Raw genomic sequence first — 16,732 nt, 5'->3', positions numbered from 1 at the left:
TTTGTATTTCACACCATCATATCAATGTGTCATTAGATATGAACTTTCTATCTATAACCATAGGTTTGATTTTACTTTTAAATTTAATTAAAAACAAGTTACCAAGAGTTGATATGATGACAGTAGATCAAGTCACCTTCTCTCATCAAAATAATACTTGAGATGTACATATTATCAAATATGGCATGAAATAATGCAGAAATAGTTTAGCAATAATTAATGTTAGGTAAAGAAGAAAACTATCCAGAGAAACAATATAGGGTTCATTAGTTGTACCCCAAGAAACTGCTTTAATTACAGGTCTCACTTGTAGAGCTTCTTGAATCTATTACAGGCTTCCAAAACATTGCCCCTGTGACCAAAGGCACTAACCCTGATGAAGCCCTCACCTCCTGGACCAAAACCACTGCCAGGCGTTGTAACCACATGGGTCTTCTCAAGAATCTCAGCAAAGACATCCCATGAGTTTTGGCCAGGGAAGTGGACCCAGACATATGGGGCATTTTTCCCTCCATAAACGTTAAAACCAAGGGAGGTAAATGTGTCCATTATGATTTGGGTGTTCTCCTTGTAGTAACCAATTGTACCAGACATTTCCTGCAGAAAGGCAAGATATTACAAAATGTAGAGATGCCTTAAGATGTAATGGCAACAACTACCACAGTTACTTACTTTAAGACCTTCAGGAGAAAGGGCTTTCAGTCCACCAGCTTGAGGGATATTTGATGCACCATTGAAGCAAGTGCAGACGATGCGGCTGAAATCCTTAGCAACAGGAAATCCGTCAGAAAAACAGAGGTCTTTAGGAACTACAGTCCACCCGAGTCGCACACCGGTGAAACCAATAAACTTCGAAAATGATGAAGTCTCAAGTGCAACCTGTAATAAATTGATTCTGATCTCAGTTTCCATAATTTTCATCAGGCAGCAGCAAGGATTGCGAACACTGGTGAAAGCATCTTCAGCACACAAACACAAAGGCAATCTATAACTGCTACCTGGGTTCCACAGAAAGACATGGTCTAAGCCTATTGGGATAGCCTCATACAGTCATCTAACAATCTGAACAATTTAATACTTCAAAAGTAGTGGCGCTTATATAGAGTCATCCAGGGAATACACCATTAGAATTTGAATCATCTCAATGATGGTGGATTGTGGAGAATGCACCTAGTGGTAGTGTACCAACAAGAAAAATTTTCACAAGTTTTACAAACCCATTTTAATCATTTTGAAAGGCAGAGTAGTGACAATTAGGTTGACTTTTCAACCTTTCTTTACCACTTAAGGTAAGCTTGATAAAAGGTTAACCTACCCCAGCAAATTCTACTCTATGTTACGGGTGTCATTTCCCTTGCAGATGACACCATTAGGACCATCACACACACACACCCCCCCCCCCCCCCCCCCAAAAAAAAAAAATCAACAAGAAAAAAGGAAACAACAATGGGACAGAAGTGTAGCAAACAATTTCCATTTTACCTCCTTTGCTCCAGGAATTTCAAATATAGACCGAGGACTATCATCTGAAACATACAATGCATAAGCAGAATCAAAGACTATGATTGATCCATTGTCCTTGGCAAACTGTACCAGCCTTGTCAACTGCTCTCGTGTCGCAGAATAACCAGTAGGATTGTTTGGTGAACAGAAGAAGATGATATCTGTTCGAGGAACAACTGATAAATCAGGGAAGAAGCCATTCTCAGGAGAGCACCTCATGTATTCAATGTTTTGATACTTCTGAACATCATTCTGGAACAGACCAGTCTGGCCCATAATCACACTCGAGTCTACATATGCCTGGAAACATAACAGTTACAAAATTTTAATAAGTACTAAACACTAAAGTGCAGCAACAAACATAATTCTTCAGACAAGGAAGTGCATCAACATGACAAGAATGGAGGCACCAGAGAGCACCCAAAATGTGTGAAGTTCTCCTACCCATAAATAAGCAATTTTGATATCATAGCATCTGGCAAACTAAGAGGCATGGAGCCAAGCATCCAAGGGCAACAATAAAAGCAAACTAGTTAAACAGCACAACAGGCCCATAGCATACAATCAGACTAGAAAACAACCATGGAAGTGGACCAAAGGGGCCTAGCTAAACCGACGTAGTCTCCTGATCGATCAGAGCCATGAGAAGCCTTCCTAGTAACAAAGCACATGGACCTACATAGCAGCACCACAGACGCAAAGGAAGGTAGCATCACAAGATTAAGATGAAGAATGAAGAGAACAAATTAGATGCCAAACAAATCCAGAGAGTTCAACAACGATAGCCCTCATGCTTTCCCCCAAAGCCAGAGAAGCCATCAATGGCTAGAACCTCGACAAATTGAAGAGAACCCCAGAAACAAGAAGCGAAGAGAAGGAGAAACAGAGGGAGAAGAAGAATCTTGATTTGAGGTCGAACCTGATAGGGAGAGATCAATAACTATGTCTCTCAAGCATGCCACCCAACACTAAAGAGGCCAAAGAGGAAAATAACCCTCAACAATGTGAAGCCGAGCCCAAAAACAGAAAGAGGAGAGGGAGATGGAAGGAGAAACAGAGAATGGAGATGAGTTCACATTTGAGTTTTAACTGATTTGGAGAGAACGGCAACGATACCCCTCAAGGCTTCCCTCGACGCCAATGGAGCCATCGAGACTGGAACCCTCAACAAAATCCAGATGCAAGAAGGCTGAGAACTCCGGCAATCGGCGAGAGAGTTATGAAGTGGTGGAGCTAAAACCTTGCTCCTCCTTCTAAGGTCCTAGATTTAGTTTAATGGTTAGATCAAGATCTCCTGATCCTGATAATGCTGTGTTGCAAAGTAGTTATCTAATATGGTACATCTGGAAAGCTGAAAAAACTAGGAAGTCATTTGTTGTTGTCCATGGATGTCTTATTATAACATAAAAAGACAATACATCTTCCAGGGTTTCAACACAAAAAAGTTGGAATGTGCAGCAGCACATTTTCCTTACGTTTATTTTTGTGGGTGCACGTCTAATTTTATGTGTATGTGTGTGTCCATGTTTGTGGTGAGAGAGAGAGAGAGAGAGGTTCCAATGGAATGCTGCTGAAAAAAAAAGAGAATAGTAGAGAAAGAGAAAGCAGGTGAGGATGAAGATCAATGGGAAGGAAATATTGGAAGGAAGGGAGCCTTCTAAAAAAGGTGCCACAGAAAAAGGAGATGAAGGAGTTATTCAGGTGAGATCAAATAGGGTTCCACACTATTTCTTTGTGGGTGAGTGCAGTTTTTGGTTGTTTCAGTAAATCTAAGAATTTTGTTCTAATCGAATTGTGGGTCAGCTAGCAACTGAAAGATTAAGAAGAAGTTTCATATCCCAGTCAGTAAAGCTGGAAACTAGTAAAGAGAGACTACACATGAAAAGACTCTAAGGTGAGTCCACCCCTGATCAAATATGTTACTAGATAAGAAATCTAGGGGGGAAAAAGCCAATCTAAAGAGATCCGTGATCTGCTGAAGACAAGATTCAGAAAATGGGGAACCCAAGGAGCCACAAGTTATGTAGATGCTTCAGCTGGGCCCCATGTAATGCATAAACCTCATCAGATTTACAAAACCAGATCTGGAGTATCTCTTGGACCAATTACATGGTTTGAACCAGAATTCAAACCAAACCACACTGATCCTGCATCAAAGTAGGCACTATTGCTTTTAGAAAGCAATTCTGAATCTCTGATACACGACACCGACAATTGAGTTTACTGCCCACAGTTTAGCAATTCCATTAGATCCTTGGTCTCATGGCATAGGGATGAAAGTTGGTTTTTCTTGGCTATGTTTACAACAACAAGAAGAAGCCTTGTCCCAACTAAATGGGGTCCGGCCATGTTTGTGTAAAAAAAACAAAGAATATTGGAGGCCATTGCTGGGAGAAGACAAGTTCAATATATTACAGGCAACTATCTAACCCTTGGGCAATGCCCCCTCCACCTTCTCTTTTCTCTTCCCAATCACCCAGGGAAAAAAGTGAGTAGGCTGATGTTGCCATGCAACTGCACACTTGACTAATCCAGAGGATCTGATCTGCTATGTCAGTCATAGAAATGGCAAAGACCCGGAAATTTAAGGTTTCAATGCCCAAGAATTATCTTTTTCCTTGGGCCGGGGGGAGGTGCAAGAGAGGGTTGCACCTTAGCAAAATAGTTTGTTGATGCTTAAAAATACAATACCATCCATAAATGTTGGTAGAATGGTTTAGTCATCACCTGTGGCTGCAACAAGTGAAGCAGGAAGCAATTTAGCATTTTTGGGGAAATAGAAAACAGACACAAGAAGATCAAAGGCAGAAAGCATGAAGCTTTAGGGCCCCCAACAACAAGTTCATCCAAACATCCTTTCTATTGAATTTTTTTAGATAAGGGTATAGATACTGCCCTCATCACTATTGCACCTGTTTTTGGAGGACAAAACATCCAAGAACCATGGCTACCTAGGACAACTAAAAGTTAAACAGAAAACCTAACAAAAGAAATCATTCTTAAAAATTGCAACATAGCTTCTTCTTTTTCTTTCCTTTCCTTTTCTTTTCTTTTCTTTTTTTTTTTTTGGGGGGGGGGGGGGGGGGGCAGGGGTTGGAGGCTTGTCACCAATTAATGAATTCCAAGAAAATACATTACCGGGTATGATGGGTCCTGAACCGCCACTGTTGCTTCAGAGCCAAATAGCATCTGTCAGCAAGGAACATCAAATTGTATAGATCAGGTGACAGAGAAAGTTTCCTTAATAAACTGAACCATCTAAACCCACTCATCCCAGAGAGCACAACAGTGATGTGTGAATGCAGCCAAGCCTACCAAGTAAAATTTGAATGTAAAGTAAGTCTATTGCAGAGACAAATTAACATCACTAGGGACCCCAGACAAACCTGAAGACGAGATATGTCACATTTTGCACCATCTGATACAAATATATCACTTTCCTCTATACCAAGGCCACCATAAAAGTTTGATGCAATTGCAGCCCTTAATTCCTAAAAAGAAAAACAAGGTGTTAGCCATTGACCTTCAAGGATTATCTCAGGATAGACAACAAATTGCATAACTTTGTGAACCGGACAGATAATCCAAAAGGTTACTATAAGATCTGGAGTTTTCAAACAGGAAAGCTGCAAGAAACTTGCTACATACTCTGTCACCTTGTTCAGCTCCATAACCGCTGTAACCCTCTAAAGTTGACAGCTCCAGTGCTTTCTGCCAAATTCAAAATAAGTTAAATAGAAAATCAGAGAACCTGTACTGCATCTATAAACCAGATGAAATAGTTCAAGGGGAGCATGTTGTGTGTTATTTTTCACAATCCAGGGGAAACTAGATAGAAGCAAAACCAAAAAAAAAAAACATTCATTCTCAAGGCATAACTTGTCCAATGCAATCTTTTGATCAAACATCAATTGATCCTAAATGGTGGATATAACTGTTTGAAAAGTTTTGTGCGTTCAAACATGATTTTCCATGACAAATCCAAATTGCATAATTTAAATACAATTTCTAAATATTATTATTATATAAAACAGTAACAAAGGAAAATAAATAATAGATGATGTTTGAAATGTAATTCATATGCAGGCATCAATTAAGATTACCTAATTATCCTTTGAAGTTTAAACTATTATATGCATGCTACACAAACCTACGTCTAGAGTCTAAACAACTAATGATAAAGTGGACCAAACTGAAACATGTGATGATAAATAAATATTTTTGTTGAAAATCCAGTAAAGGAAGAACAAACTAAAAATAGAAGTAACAGAGAGAAAGAGAGATAAACAGGGGATTAAGATGAAGAAACCAACCATACAAATGAATCACATTTCAATTCAAGTGCTCACTTGCTGAATGGGTTCAAGTTTTGGAAACAGCCTCTCTGGAAGCAGGGTAAGGCACAATTGATCTGCCCCAAACCCTACTATACAGGTTGATGGCCCTAGGTGTTTGCTGCATATACACTTCATCATTGAGAGAGCCATGGAGAAAAGTAATTTTAACATCAAACTGATGTATAGACCTCTATGACCACCCTTGACTTACACCCTCTCAAGTGGTTGAGCTGACTGTAGACCACTCTCTTCCAGCCCAGAAGTTCTGGAACTACTGCCGTGGTTGTTGCCAATGGGGAACCCCAAATGAGACAGACCAAAAAGTGATTCGTTTCTTTGGTAAAACCTACGCCAATATCATATTGACACTCTAGTCCAATAAGAATTTCTAAGATGAAAAGCTGTTGAGCCCGGTGATTTGGACAACAATTTTATGTAATTTATCAATATCTTTCCAGATCAATACTTTGTTGATCGGATAGGAGATCAACTAGGGTCTTAGGAAGACTAGAGAGATGGAAAGGAGGGTTAGCCTAATAAGGCATCTGGGAGATCGGCTTGTGAAAGAGAGGTCTCAAAATCACCCGAGATGCATGCCGACGTTAAGTCAGTGGACTAGTCTCCTTAGATTACGGACTGCTCCTTGGCTCTTCAATACGCTAGCCTCAAGGATCCTAGTTGTGAACCCATGTGTTGGAAGCGCTTACAAATGTTAAGGGCACCCCTCTACCATATCCACAGAAATAGAATAGCCCATCTGTAGAGAAGGGTAAAGGAGACCCTGATAATCATTCACCATCCAGATTAATAGAAAAATGAAGGGTTTAATCCCTACCAAGTTGATCATGCTGCCCAGCAATAATCATGCATGAATTATTTCACGAAGTATGAGACAATGTGAAGGGAGGAGAGCCCACAAAGTCTGATGCAGCTCAAATTATTGTCTTTTTTGAGTTCCATCTTCCATAACTTGGAACCAACAGGAGGAATGGTGAAGATGGCTTCAAATAGACTATATCGGTTGATGAGTATATCAAAAACCCTTTTTCCTCAAGATCCATTGAGTTAGAAGATAAATATGGAGATATTATTTAGTAATCTGATAAGAGCTATTCTGCAGTTTCATCCATTTTTCAAAGGACACGACAGGGGAGGAGGCTGTAGTTTTTTAAGCAAGAGACCAGAGAAGAGTACCTTAGCCTTTAGCCCCTTTCTTGAAAGAAGAGCAGAATTCACCTAAGGGTAACCTGATGCAGCACAACCAGTTACTCTTCATGCTATAGTAACGGGAACAGTGATCTAGGAGATTATTATTCATAGTTGATGGGCCCCAAGGCCGGCTTGCAACGAGATAAAATCGGAGATGCAGTTCTGCATGAGAGTTTTCAAGATATTATTAGGGTTTCAATAGAGAGTCTCAGTTCGGCATTGGAGGAACAAACAACCAATTTGATGGATTTGAGAATTCGAGGATTGACATCTGGAGCTGTTGAGTTTGTTGCAATCTCGATCAACGGCCTCACCTTCCTTTGCCTTTTTCTCTGATTTAGTCAAGCTTTAGTCAAGCTGACTTGCTTTCTGTATAGGATTTTGTTATTTATTCATTTGCAATAATTATGTAAGTTGAACTTTAGTTTGGGTAGGTCATGTAGGAATAATTTTTAGTTCAACCGCTGCTGCTTTATTGGAATATGTTTCTTTTATTATTTATATAAATGCTTGTATTCAGCTTAATAAAGAATATTGAAAGATTGAATCAAAGATGGAGTATTGTCTGTAAGTTTGCTCCTTCCCCCCCCCCCCCCTTTCTTTTTCCCATTTTCTTATGAGTCTTCTTCTCCCTCTTCCCCTGCTACAAGCTGATTTTTCTCAGTTTTCCCCTTCTTCCCCCTATCTTCTTTATCCTTCTTTCTTCTCTATTCTACCCCCCATTACAACCCATGGCAGTCGACTAGAGGTTGAGAAGACTGCTGGTCAGGAGAAGCCTCTCCTGGTAAATAGGGCTCTTCTTTTTCTATTTCTAGGAAATGGCAAGCTTACCATTCATTCCTTCCCAGATCAAGATAGCTTGAATCTTTGTACTCAAGCCTTCTTCCTTACAGACATGTAGGGAAAATACAAAAGCAAATAAAAAATATGTTAAGAAATAAGGTGAGTCACTGTGCTTAAGTCATTCATAAAGAGTTTGCAAGAAGATGCTCTTGATGAAAATTTTACTACAAAGGAAGGGTAAACGCCTTAAGATAAAAACTAAAAAGGCTATTGCTTAAAAGGCCCCAAGAAGAGGGCTTAGTTATTTTAGGAGCCACCAACCGAGATGGGGTGCTGGGGAGGACCACAGGAACTTACCATGCCTCCTGTGGAAGAAGAAAAAGGGAATGTTGCAATTTGCAATGGAAGAGATAAAATTAGCTAAAAGGGTATACCCAGTGCATGAGGCTCAGTCCGACCACTGTGGGGTTTGTGGAGGACCATAACATAGGCAGCCTTATTCCTGTTCTGGAGAGGCTATTTCCAGACTAATGCTTATCCACTTGGTTACAGTAGAGCAACCTCACTGTTGCACCAAGGCCTAATCTCTATATAATAGAATAAATTATGAAGATGAATTTTATGAATGTATATTAAATAAGGAATCTGTATTACGATACTTCTACCCTCATAATCCTCACACTAAAACTGAGAGTCAGGGAAAGAGAAAGAGAGTGAAAAGGTTAAGCATTACCTTTGCCATAGCTGATGTTATAAGCTGTGGAATAGGCTCTGTTGTGTCACCAATTCCAAGGCTTATGACCTGTATGTTGGGGTACTTTTGCATGTGTTGTGCCTTTCTTCTAGCAACCTGATTTCAGGAGAAGAATAAAAATACAAGAAGTAAACAATAATAAATGGAACCTACATAAAGAGTATATCAACAAAAAGTGCCTGGTATTATGAATAAGGAGACTTCCCAAAAAAAATAAGAGCAAATTGTACTAGCACCCCAAAATGGAGGCTTTAAAGCACTGACACCCCACTTTTTGTTTGATAAACACGTAGGACCTATTCTGTTAGAATGGTTAGTTATATTATTGCAAAGACTATTATACCCTTCCAAGAAATCTTATTCTCATTTACCCAAAAAAAATAGAAAAGAAAAGGCATTCTTCCGCCTACGAAGGTGATTTGATGAAGACATTGTTGTTGGATTTTTTTTTTTTCCCCATCAGATTTTGATAAGGGCATTTTTGGAATTAAAGAAAAATAAACACTGGGTTAACTATTTTACTAACATAATGAACTTATGTGTTTAATGAATTGGGGTGTTTGTGTTTTTCAAACAAAAAGTGGGGTGTCAATGCTTTAAAGCCTCCATTTTGGGATGCCAATGCAATTTGCTCAAAAAATAATAATGATAAATAAAACAAAAATAAAATGAAAAGTGAAAATGCTATCCCACCCGATTGTTGACAAACAACAAATATACAAACAAAAAGGAAACACAAAGATGGTGCAAGGACACATTATGAATCACTTTTCCAGGTTTCCCATAGGGGCTTCTGATTCCACAGAGCAATTCACTCATAATTGTGTCAGAAACAGAACAGCCTAAAATGATTTTTGAGTTGTCATTATACCGAATCTCTTTGCTTTGAGCTACAGTATTGTTGTTATCATTATTATTATTATTACATTGGAGCGGGGGGGGGTACTTAGGCCCAGTATGCATCTACTATAAAAATCAACAAACTGCTTACCAGAAGTATTACCCCTAGAAAATCAGATTAGTGTTGAAAGCAGCCTTTATATTGCCAGTGTTGGTATCTGGATTCACTTCCTAACCACAATAGAGAAATTTCATGGTCATACACAGAAATATAAGATTGAAGAGTTAACTTCTTCACTGGAATGGGAGCTTTCAGCTGCATCCTGGTGTTATATAGTTTATTTTCCAGTACACTAGACAAAACCTCTTATTCTCTATTTTCTACCTAGTTTTGAAAAAGAAATCGTTAAAACAAAATTTCAAAATCTAACTCAAAAAGCCAAACTATTGGGTAGGGACAAATATGAGTACTATTGCCTTCAGGATGCAACAGTATGGCCACCTAACAAGCAAACAGGAAGCATTCTATGATTCTATCAATTTGTAAGATTATTTCTATGAGGAGTATGCAATATTGCTTTACTCGCACTGTGCTCAGAGGTCCGAAAGAAACCTAAGCTTTTACTGTAGATTCCCAGATTAAATAAATTAAGCTTCATTCTTCAATCTCGAAATATCATGTTTCCCAAGTCTACTTGAGAAAGTATTCCATATTAACATATGATAGACTTCTCTGTCCACCTAGAGGTTATAGTAAATCAAGGAACCCACCCAAGAATTTCAGAATAAGGTATGCAGTCCCACTTAGCAGCATCCTCGGGATCAAATTCAAGTAAATGGCATCCAGCAATCAATACAATGAAACATCAAAACAATTCTAGCCATAAGTGCTAGTCACAAACCTCGGGGAATAGATAACCAGCTTGAAGTTTTCCCATGTTAGCATTGCGAGAGACCTTTGTCTTGTAAGTTTCTTCACAACAAACAGCACCATGGTTGGTATATCACATAATAAAGTAATATTATACATATACAAGAGAGAGAGACACACACACACACATACACACTCAGATTGAACAACATAAATTCTTAAAAGAGGCCAAATGGAAACAGTAACTCAAAGAGCAAATTTTCAGAAGAATGCCCACTGTTTATCAAAGAGGTCAATCCATTCTATAAAGAGAAACAGAGTCAAAACCCAAAACATAGCATTTGGTGTATCATTACTACAAAGGATTGAATTATCATCTGAAAAAAATGCCATAAAAATTTACCACACTTTATGATTTACAATTTAAAATTTGGCATAAATGGCAAAAAACTAAGAATTTTGATTCTTGAATGAAAGATAAGGTATTCACTAATTAACTGCTACGAAACAAATATTTTCATTTAGTAAGAATTTCTCTGCGATCGGAAGTTCTTGAATGACCGTATGATGCAAGAATGCAGAAGGTGCAGCTGCGATTCATTGCCTCACATGTGGCCGTAAGCCGATATCAGAACTCATCGGTGAGACACAGGCATCTTAAGCTAGAGTAGATGACCAGCTTATGTAAAATTTATAGAGCTGTTAAGAAGAAGCTTTAGCTACTTGGGGAACTCGAAGTTATTTGACTTCAAAAGATATACACCGAATTCCATAGAAACAATTGAAATTTTTGAAAAGAATTAACGGGTGAAACAGTGAGAGACATACCACTCTTCTCAGTCGTCGGAGTCGCAACGCATACGCAAGTCCCAATCTTTTTCACACGAAATGAGTTATTTTGAGTTCTGCATTTACAAAAAAAAAAAAAGGTGAATAAATGTCCTCAGTGTTTCCAAAATGAGAGAAAAAAAAATAAAACAAATCTAGTGTAAGAAGAGCTGGGTACTCCTCCTTTGAGAACGATCAAATCGGATAAGAACCTGGAACTTATGCTGCCTTGACCTAGGAAGGAAGACGAAGACGAAGACATCGAAGATGAAAGCTGCATCAAAGACATTTTCGCTGGTGATTCCTACAACAACAGTAAACCTTCTCATGAGCGAAAAGAATTCAATCAAGAAAAAACAAATGAACTAAAAAATGCTTTACTAGTAATACAATTGAAAGAGCTTATTCGAGTTTAAAGGATCACTTTTGCAGATTCTATGTAAGCAAAGCGCCGCCGGAAGCCCTGAAGCGCTTGCTGAGCGGAGATGGGGAGTGTCAAAAACTGTGAAACTAAATTGGAGAATCTGTTGGGTATTCCGTATTTGTACAGGCAGAGGGAGAAGTGTAGAGGCTACGCGTGAAACGACTGAAGGTGTCCGTTTTTGACTTTTTCATTTCCATTTTCATCATATTACGTTTTTACCGTTTTAGCCTTTAAAATAGGGATATTCATATCCACATCTTATTATATACGGACGGATTTGGATAATATCTTATCGATTGTCTGGCGGATTACGTCGGGTTCGAATAATTATTTTCTTAAGTATATTCTTCTAAATGGACAATAAATAAAGATTGAATACAAGTTTTCGACTACTTATTTACATCTTTACCTTTTTATTTGTGAGGGCTAGGTTTAAAATTTAAGAATTTAACAATTTTGATAACTATTTTAGTAGAAAATCTAGAAAAATAGTCACAAATCATAGGTAAAATTTATAAAAATAAGAATAATAAATCTCAATAAGTAACTTAATCGGATAATTTTATCGGACGGATGAGGATGCAAATTCGAAAGTGGATTTCGGTTATCCATTTACACCCCTACTTTATACCCGTGTTTGGAAAGCACCAAAAATAAAAAATGAGAATCCTCTCATTATATTCAATGTCGGATTTTTATTTTATTATTATTATTTTTTTGGTAAGAAAAAGCTTGAATTTGGTGTCTTAGGAAAAGCTGTTCCAAATTGCCGATTCATCCCATTTTCATAAATGGTAGACTACTTTTGAACCGGATTATTTTACAAATTTTTAGCTGTTTCTGTGGCTAAAAGAGAAACTGCACAAGAAAAGGAGAAATGGGATTACATACAATTCCTTATCGGTACCTTGAGCAGAGAGGTCACTTATATACAATAGTCTCATTCTTTAATATAAAGTTACTAAAAGAATTGGGTAAGATATTCGAAGTAAGATCATAGTCATTGAAATTGAGGAAATTATAGATGTGCTTTTGACACAGTCTTGATAAAATGAAGAATAACTTCTTCATTTTTTGTGTCTGAGTTTCATCCGGGTTAACTTGAGCGCACCTCGATTACATCCTCAGAGAAAACTTTATCGTCCACAAGGGTCGAACCCATGATCTACATTAATTATTTTCACTCAAAATTATTAAGAAAAATTCTTACTTGGTTTAGACAACAAGTGTTGGCACCAAGATAACTTTGCCAATTAGTTTAAATAATTACACAATAATGAGTTATTTTATGTAACTTAAAAATTGTCCTAGTCACTACTCTTTGTCATATGTGGAGAGGTTTTTTTGTTTCATCACGTATGTTGATGATAACTCAATTGTCCATTATACATGTTACACTAAGCTTTATCTATTAAAAACATATATGATTAACCATTTACAAGTAAGTAGATTGTCCATATTAATGCACTTGCCCTTTCTTTTCCTAAACATGTCAAAGTTGCATGAATCTCAACAATTGTAACATGTTTTGTACACTCCGATTATGACTTACATTCTCTTTCCACTTTGTCATGTAACTCTTATCCAATGTATACTAATCTTGTGATGCCTCTTTAGTGCTACAAGGCAAATTAGGTAAGGGGACACATCAAGCTATGTCATTTGCACAGATGTTTCATGGGATAGGGGGCTGAGGATGTATTATCAAAGATCCAGGGATCAATTTTATGTTGGACATGTTGTAGATATAATTAGGGGAATAAAGAATTAAGAGAAGATTTATAAAGATATGTAAATAAAACCTGAGCCAATATGGGAAAAATAAAGGAAAACCGTCGAGACAATAAGGAAAAGAAGAAGAATTGTCGAGACTCGAGACATGTCAAACATTTTTCCTTAAAGCAGATTTGTCCCCTCCGGAGTGTGCTTGAAGATTAAACGGACGTCTATCTTCCAAGATATAACGACGAACAATAATATACTTAGCACAAAGTATACTGCTAAGACGAACTTGATATGTGCCTTTCTTCTATCACCGTAAAATTCAAGTCGACAAGATTGTCAAACCATTAACTAGACTCACAGAACAGTAAGAAGATTCTTAAAACAAACTTTAAGTACAACTCTTAAATAAAAAGAGAGAAAAAAAGTTTAAAAAATGATTTATTTTCATCAAGAGGGGATCCCAATATATAGTGGAGGTCTTTGGTAGGTACAATGAGCATATCATATTATCGTCAATGTCTCATTTACAAGCGTGGGAAAACCAAAAGATCTTGTCATTTACAACCAAATTTCGAAATGAAGAATTTCAGTTTTTAATGAATAAAGTTTGGGAAACGAAAAATTTCGGTCATTTATAATCAAGTTAGGAAAATGAGAAGTTCATTGAAAAATGAAAGTCTCATAACCCTCCATTCATGGACAATACTTGGAAAATCAAAAGCCCAAACATTCATTAACATTTTATACGTGAACTATCCAAAGAATTTGAAACACCCAATTTTCCATAATTATTTCATGCATTTATTTCTACAAAATCTTCTTAATGAATAATTTTCATTCACTCATGTTCAAAAAAATATATTCCAACATTTTATAGCAGCAAAATATTCACCTGGAAAGAGCTTATCAACAACAATTATGGAGATTGAAGCCATTAGAGATGCAATATGATTTAGCTTCTTTACTTCAGCTTTCTAAAATCATCACTTGCTCAAATTGTCGAGTAGTTGGTTGAGCTCTTAATGGTGAACCCAGTGGTTTGGATTGGGTTTGCTCAATTGCTCTAGTCCTATCGAGGAAGATTTGAAATTAAGACTTCATTTTACTACTTAAGTGTTTCGATATTTAAGTAGATATTTGAAATTTTTTTTGAAATTTTTTTTTTTTTTTTTTTTTGACGACTCTCCTCGGCGCTATATATTATATAGGCGGGGCTCGCCCCGGCCCCAGGGGAACGCCCCCTGGGCTTCCACCGAGCCACCCTCGGGGTTTAGATATTTGAATTTATTTGTAGATTAGTTGGCTACATGTGTTAGCAGGTTTATGGTGGCAAAAGCTTAGTGGTTAAATCCACCCTTTTTCCCTTCCATTAACCAATTTTGACTTTCTTTTTTAGTGGTTTTTTTATATTTTTGGGTAACCAACACTTTCATTCAAAGTGGGCAGGAAGGGAAGGGGACAAAGTTTCACCAAACACTGAGCGGAAAGCAGCCATTCTTTCTGGCCCAAAACTGAAAGAGCCTTCTTTGCTAAGAGATCTGCTATTACATTATAACTTCTAGGAATATAAGAAGGGTAGCAATAAACAAAATTATCAATGAGGTAGAGGATATCTTGAATCAATTGTTCTAATGTAGCTGATGCTTGTATATCTTGGAGGTTCCAAAAGTCGTCGTTCATCTTCTTTTCTCTCACTCGATCTTCCTAAAACCAACATGTTTTGCTTTTGATTAGCCCAGAATTCTTCAACAGCATAAACAGCCCACTCAATTACCTCATGTGGATTCCATTTCTTCACTTCCATTATGCGATCATTTATGGCTTTCTATAACCACCATGCGATAAAGGAACTATTACTCTTCAATAATTTTGCATCTTATTTACCCAATTTTCTGAATTCCATCCACATCTTGATCCATTCTTTTAGAGAGTTGTAGCTTTCATCAGATGACCCGAACCAAACCTTCTTTGCAAACGGGCAATGGAGGAGCACATGAGACTCATCAGAGTTCGTTTCTTCTTTCTACCCACACTCACCACATAATGAACAAAATTATCAAGAGACTTTATTTCATAATAAATTCATGAAGTGTTTCAACATCATATATGTTATAATGAAATCTTTTCAAGAAACCCAATTGTATTTATCACCAAATTAATGATACAGGGGGAAAAAGAAAAAAAAAATAGAGAAATCTTAATTTGATTTATGTCTTATGTATTTTGTGTTCTCCAAAGCATATTCTTATGCATCTTGTGTCTTATTTACTTCCAATTTTATTCTTAGGGGGACCAATGGTATGGTAGACTTTCTAATCGGAAGACCTAGTCGATGTCTCTATGCAATGTATGACCAATTCGTTTTATTTTTTTATTCTTATTTTGAACAAAGAAAACATTATATTAGACTCTCAAGTTGAAAACTAAAGACTAATAAAGAAGAGTTTACAATGCAAGCTAGTGGGGACATCCACCAAGACATACGTAACTAAAAGACTTTAGAGCCCCTGACAATAAAATCCGCATGAGCAATAAGAGATCTGCTAATATAGCTAAACCTAACAAAGAAACGTTCTGTGGTTTGGAGAAACTTGTAATCAGGCGATGCGATGCGCTAATTCCATAGTAATATTTACATGTTTTTACATAAAATAAGAAAAACTTTGTTCAACAATAATTCTAGAACAAATTGCACCGATACCTCCAAAATGGAGGCTCTAAAGCATTGACACCCAATTTTTTGTTTGAAAAACACATAGGTCCTATTTTATTAGAATGGTTAGTTATATTATCGCAAAGACTATTATACATTCCAATAAATCTTATTCTCATTTACCAAAAAAAAAAAAAAAACATTCTTCTACCTATGAATGTTATTTGATGAAGACATTGGTGTTGTAATTTTCCCCCCTCAAATTTGGTAAAGGCACTTTTAGAATTAAAGAAAAATAAATAGGACTTATGTGTTTAATGAATAAGCGTGTCTGTTTTTTTTTTATACAAAAAGTGGGGTGTTAGTGCTTTAAAGCCTCCATTTTGGGGTGCTAGTGCAATTTGTGGACAATAATTTGTAAGCATAATCCTACATGTAGCATGATATTAATAAGATAATTATTTTTACATTTTATGGAGATGAGGTGGGCATTTCTACATGCATAGACTCCCTTCGTGAGTCCCTCCTCATTCTATAAGCGCACCCCTCTTTCTATCGTGAGAGGGTGGAAGACTGTATTCCTCTCACACCTTTCATCACATATTTAGGAGGAGGTCCAATGAGATGCATTGTTAGTGTTCAAAAATGGATATCCCTTCTAAATATATGGTGGAAAGATGTGATGGAAGAGCAGTCCACCCCATTCAACTCAACCCAAAAAAATGTTCCTTGATGTTGCAAAGGGGTGAAGAAAATAGGGTAGAACCGCATGAGAGATTCTCCTTTGATCATGGATTTTTTTTTC

The 16,732-nt window shown here is 37.1% G+C and overlaps 1 protein-coding gene across 1 annotated transcript; it reads right to left on the bottom strand.

The window, feature by feature from the left end:
- Nucleotides 1-169: 169 nt before the first annotated feature.
- On the bottom strand, nucleotides 170-11,658 carry LOC149004006 (LL-diaminopimelate aminotransferase, chloroplastic-like). Its single transcript, XM_089168325.1, has 11 exons — nucleotides 11,550-11,658; nucleotides 11,338-11,429; nucleotides 11,126-11,202; nucleotides 10,329-10,399; nucleotides 8,566-8,682; nucleotides 5,152-5,214; nucleotides 4,890-4,994; nucleotides 4,642-4,692; nucleotides 1,483-1,803; nucleotides 673-879; nucleotides 170-597 (listed from the first exon to the last, which is right to left on the bottom strand). Exons 2-11 carry the CDS (start codon nucleotides 11,412-11,414, stop codon nucleotides 304-306), a joined length of 1,383 nt encoding a protein of 460 aa, XP_089024451.1. The 5' UTR covers nucleotides 11,415-11,429; nucleotides 11,550-11,658; the 3' UTR covers nucleotides 170-303.
- Between the last annotated feature and the right edge of the window lie 5,074 nt (nucleotides 11,659-16,732).

This window comes from Hakea prostrata, chromosome 9 (genome assembly GCF_041222555.1).
Source record: "Hakea prostrata isolate BN-2017 chromosome 9, UWA_Hpros_2, whole genome shotgun sequence".
In the NCBI taxonomy this organism is placed as follows: domain Eukaryota; kingdom Viridiplantae; phylum Streptophyta; class Magnoliopsida; order Proteales; family Proteaceae; genus Hakea; species Hakea prostrata.
This window is presented reverse-complemented; position numbering and strand designations above follow the sequence as displayed.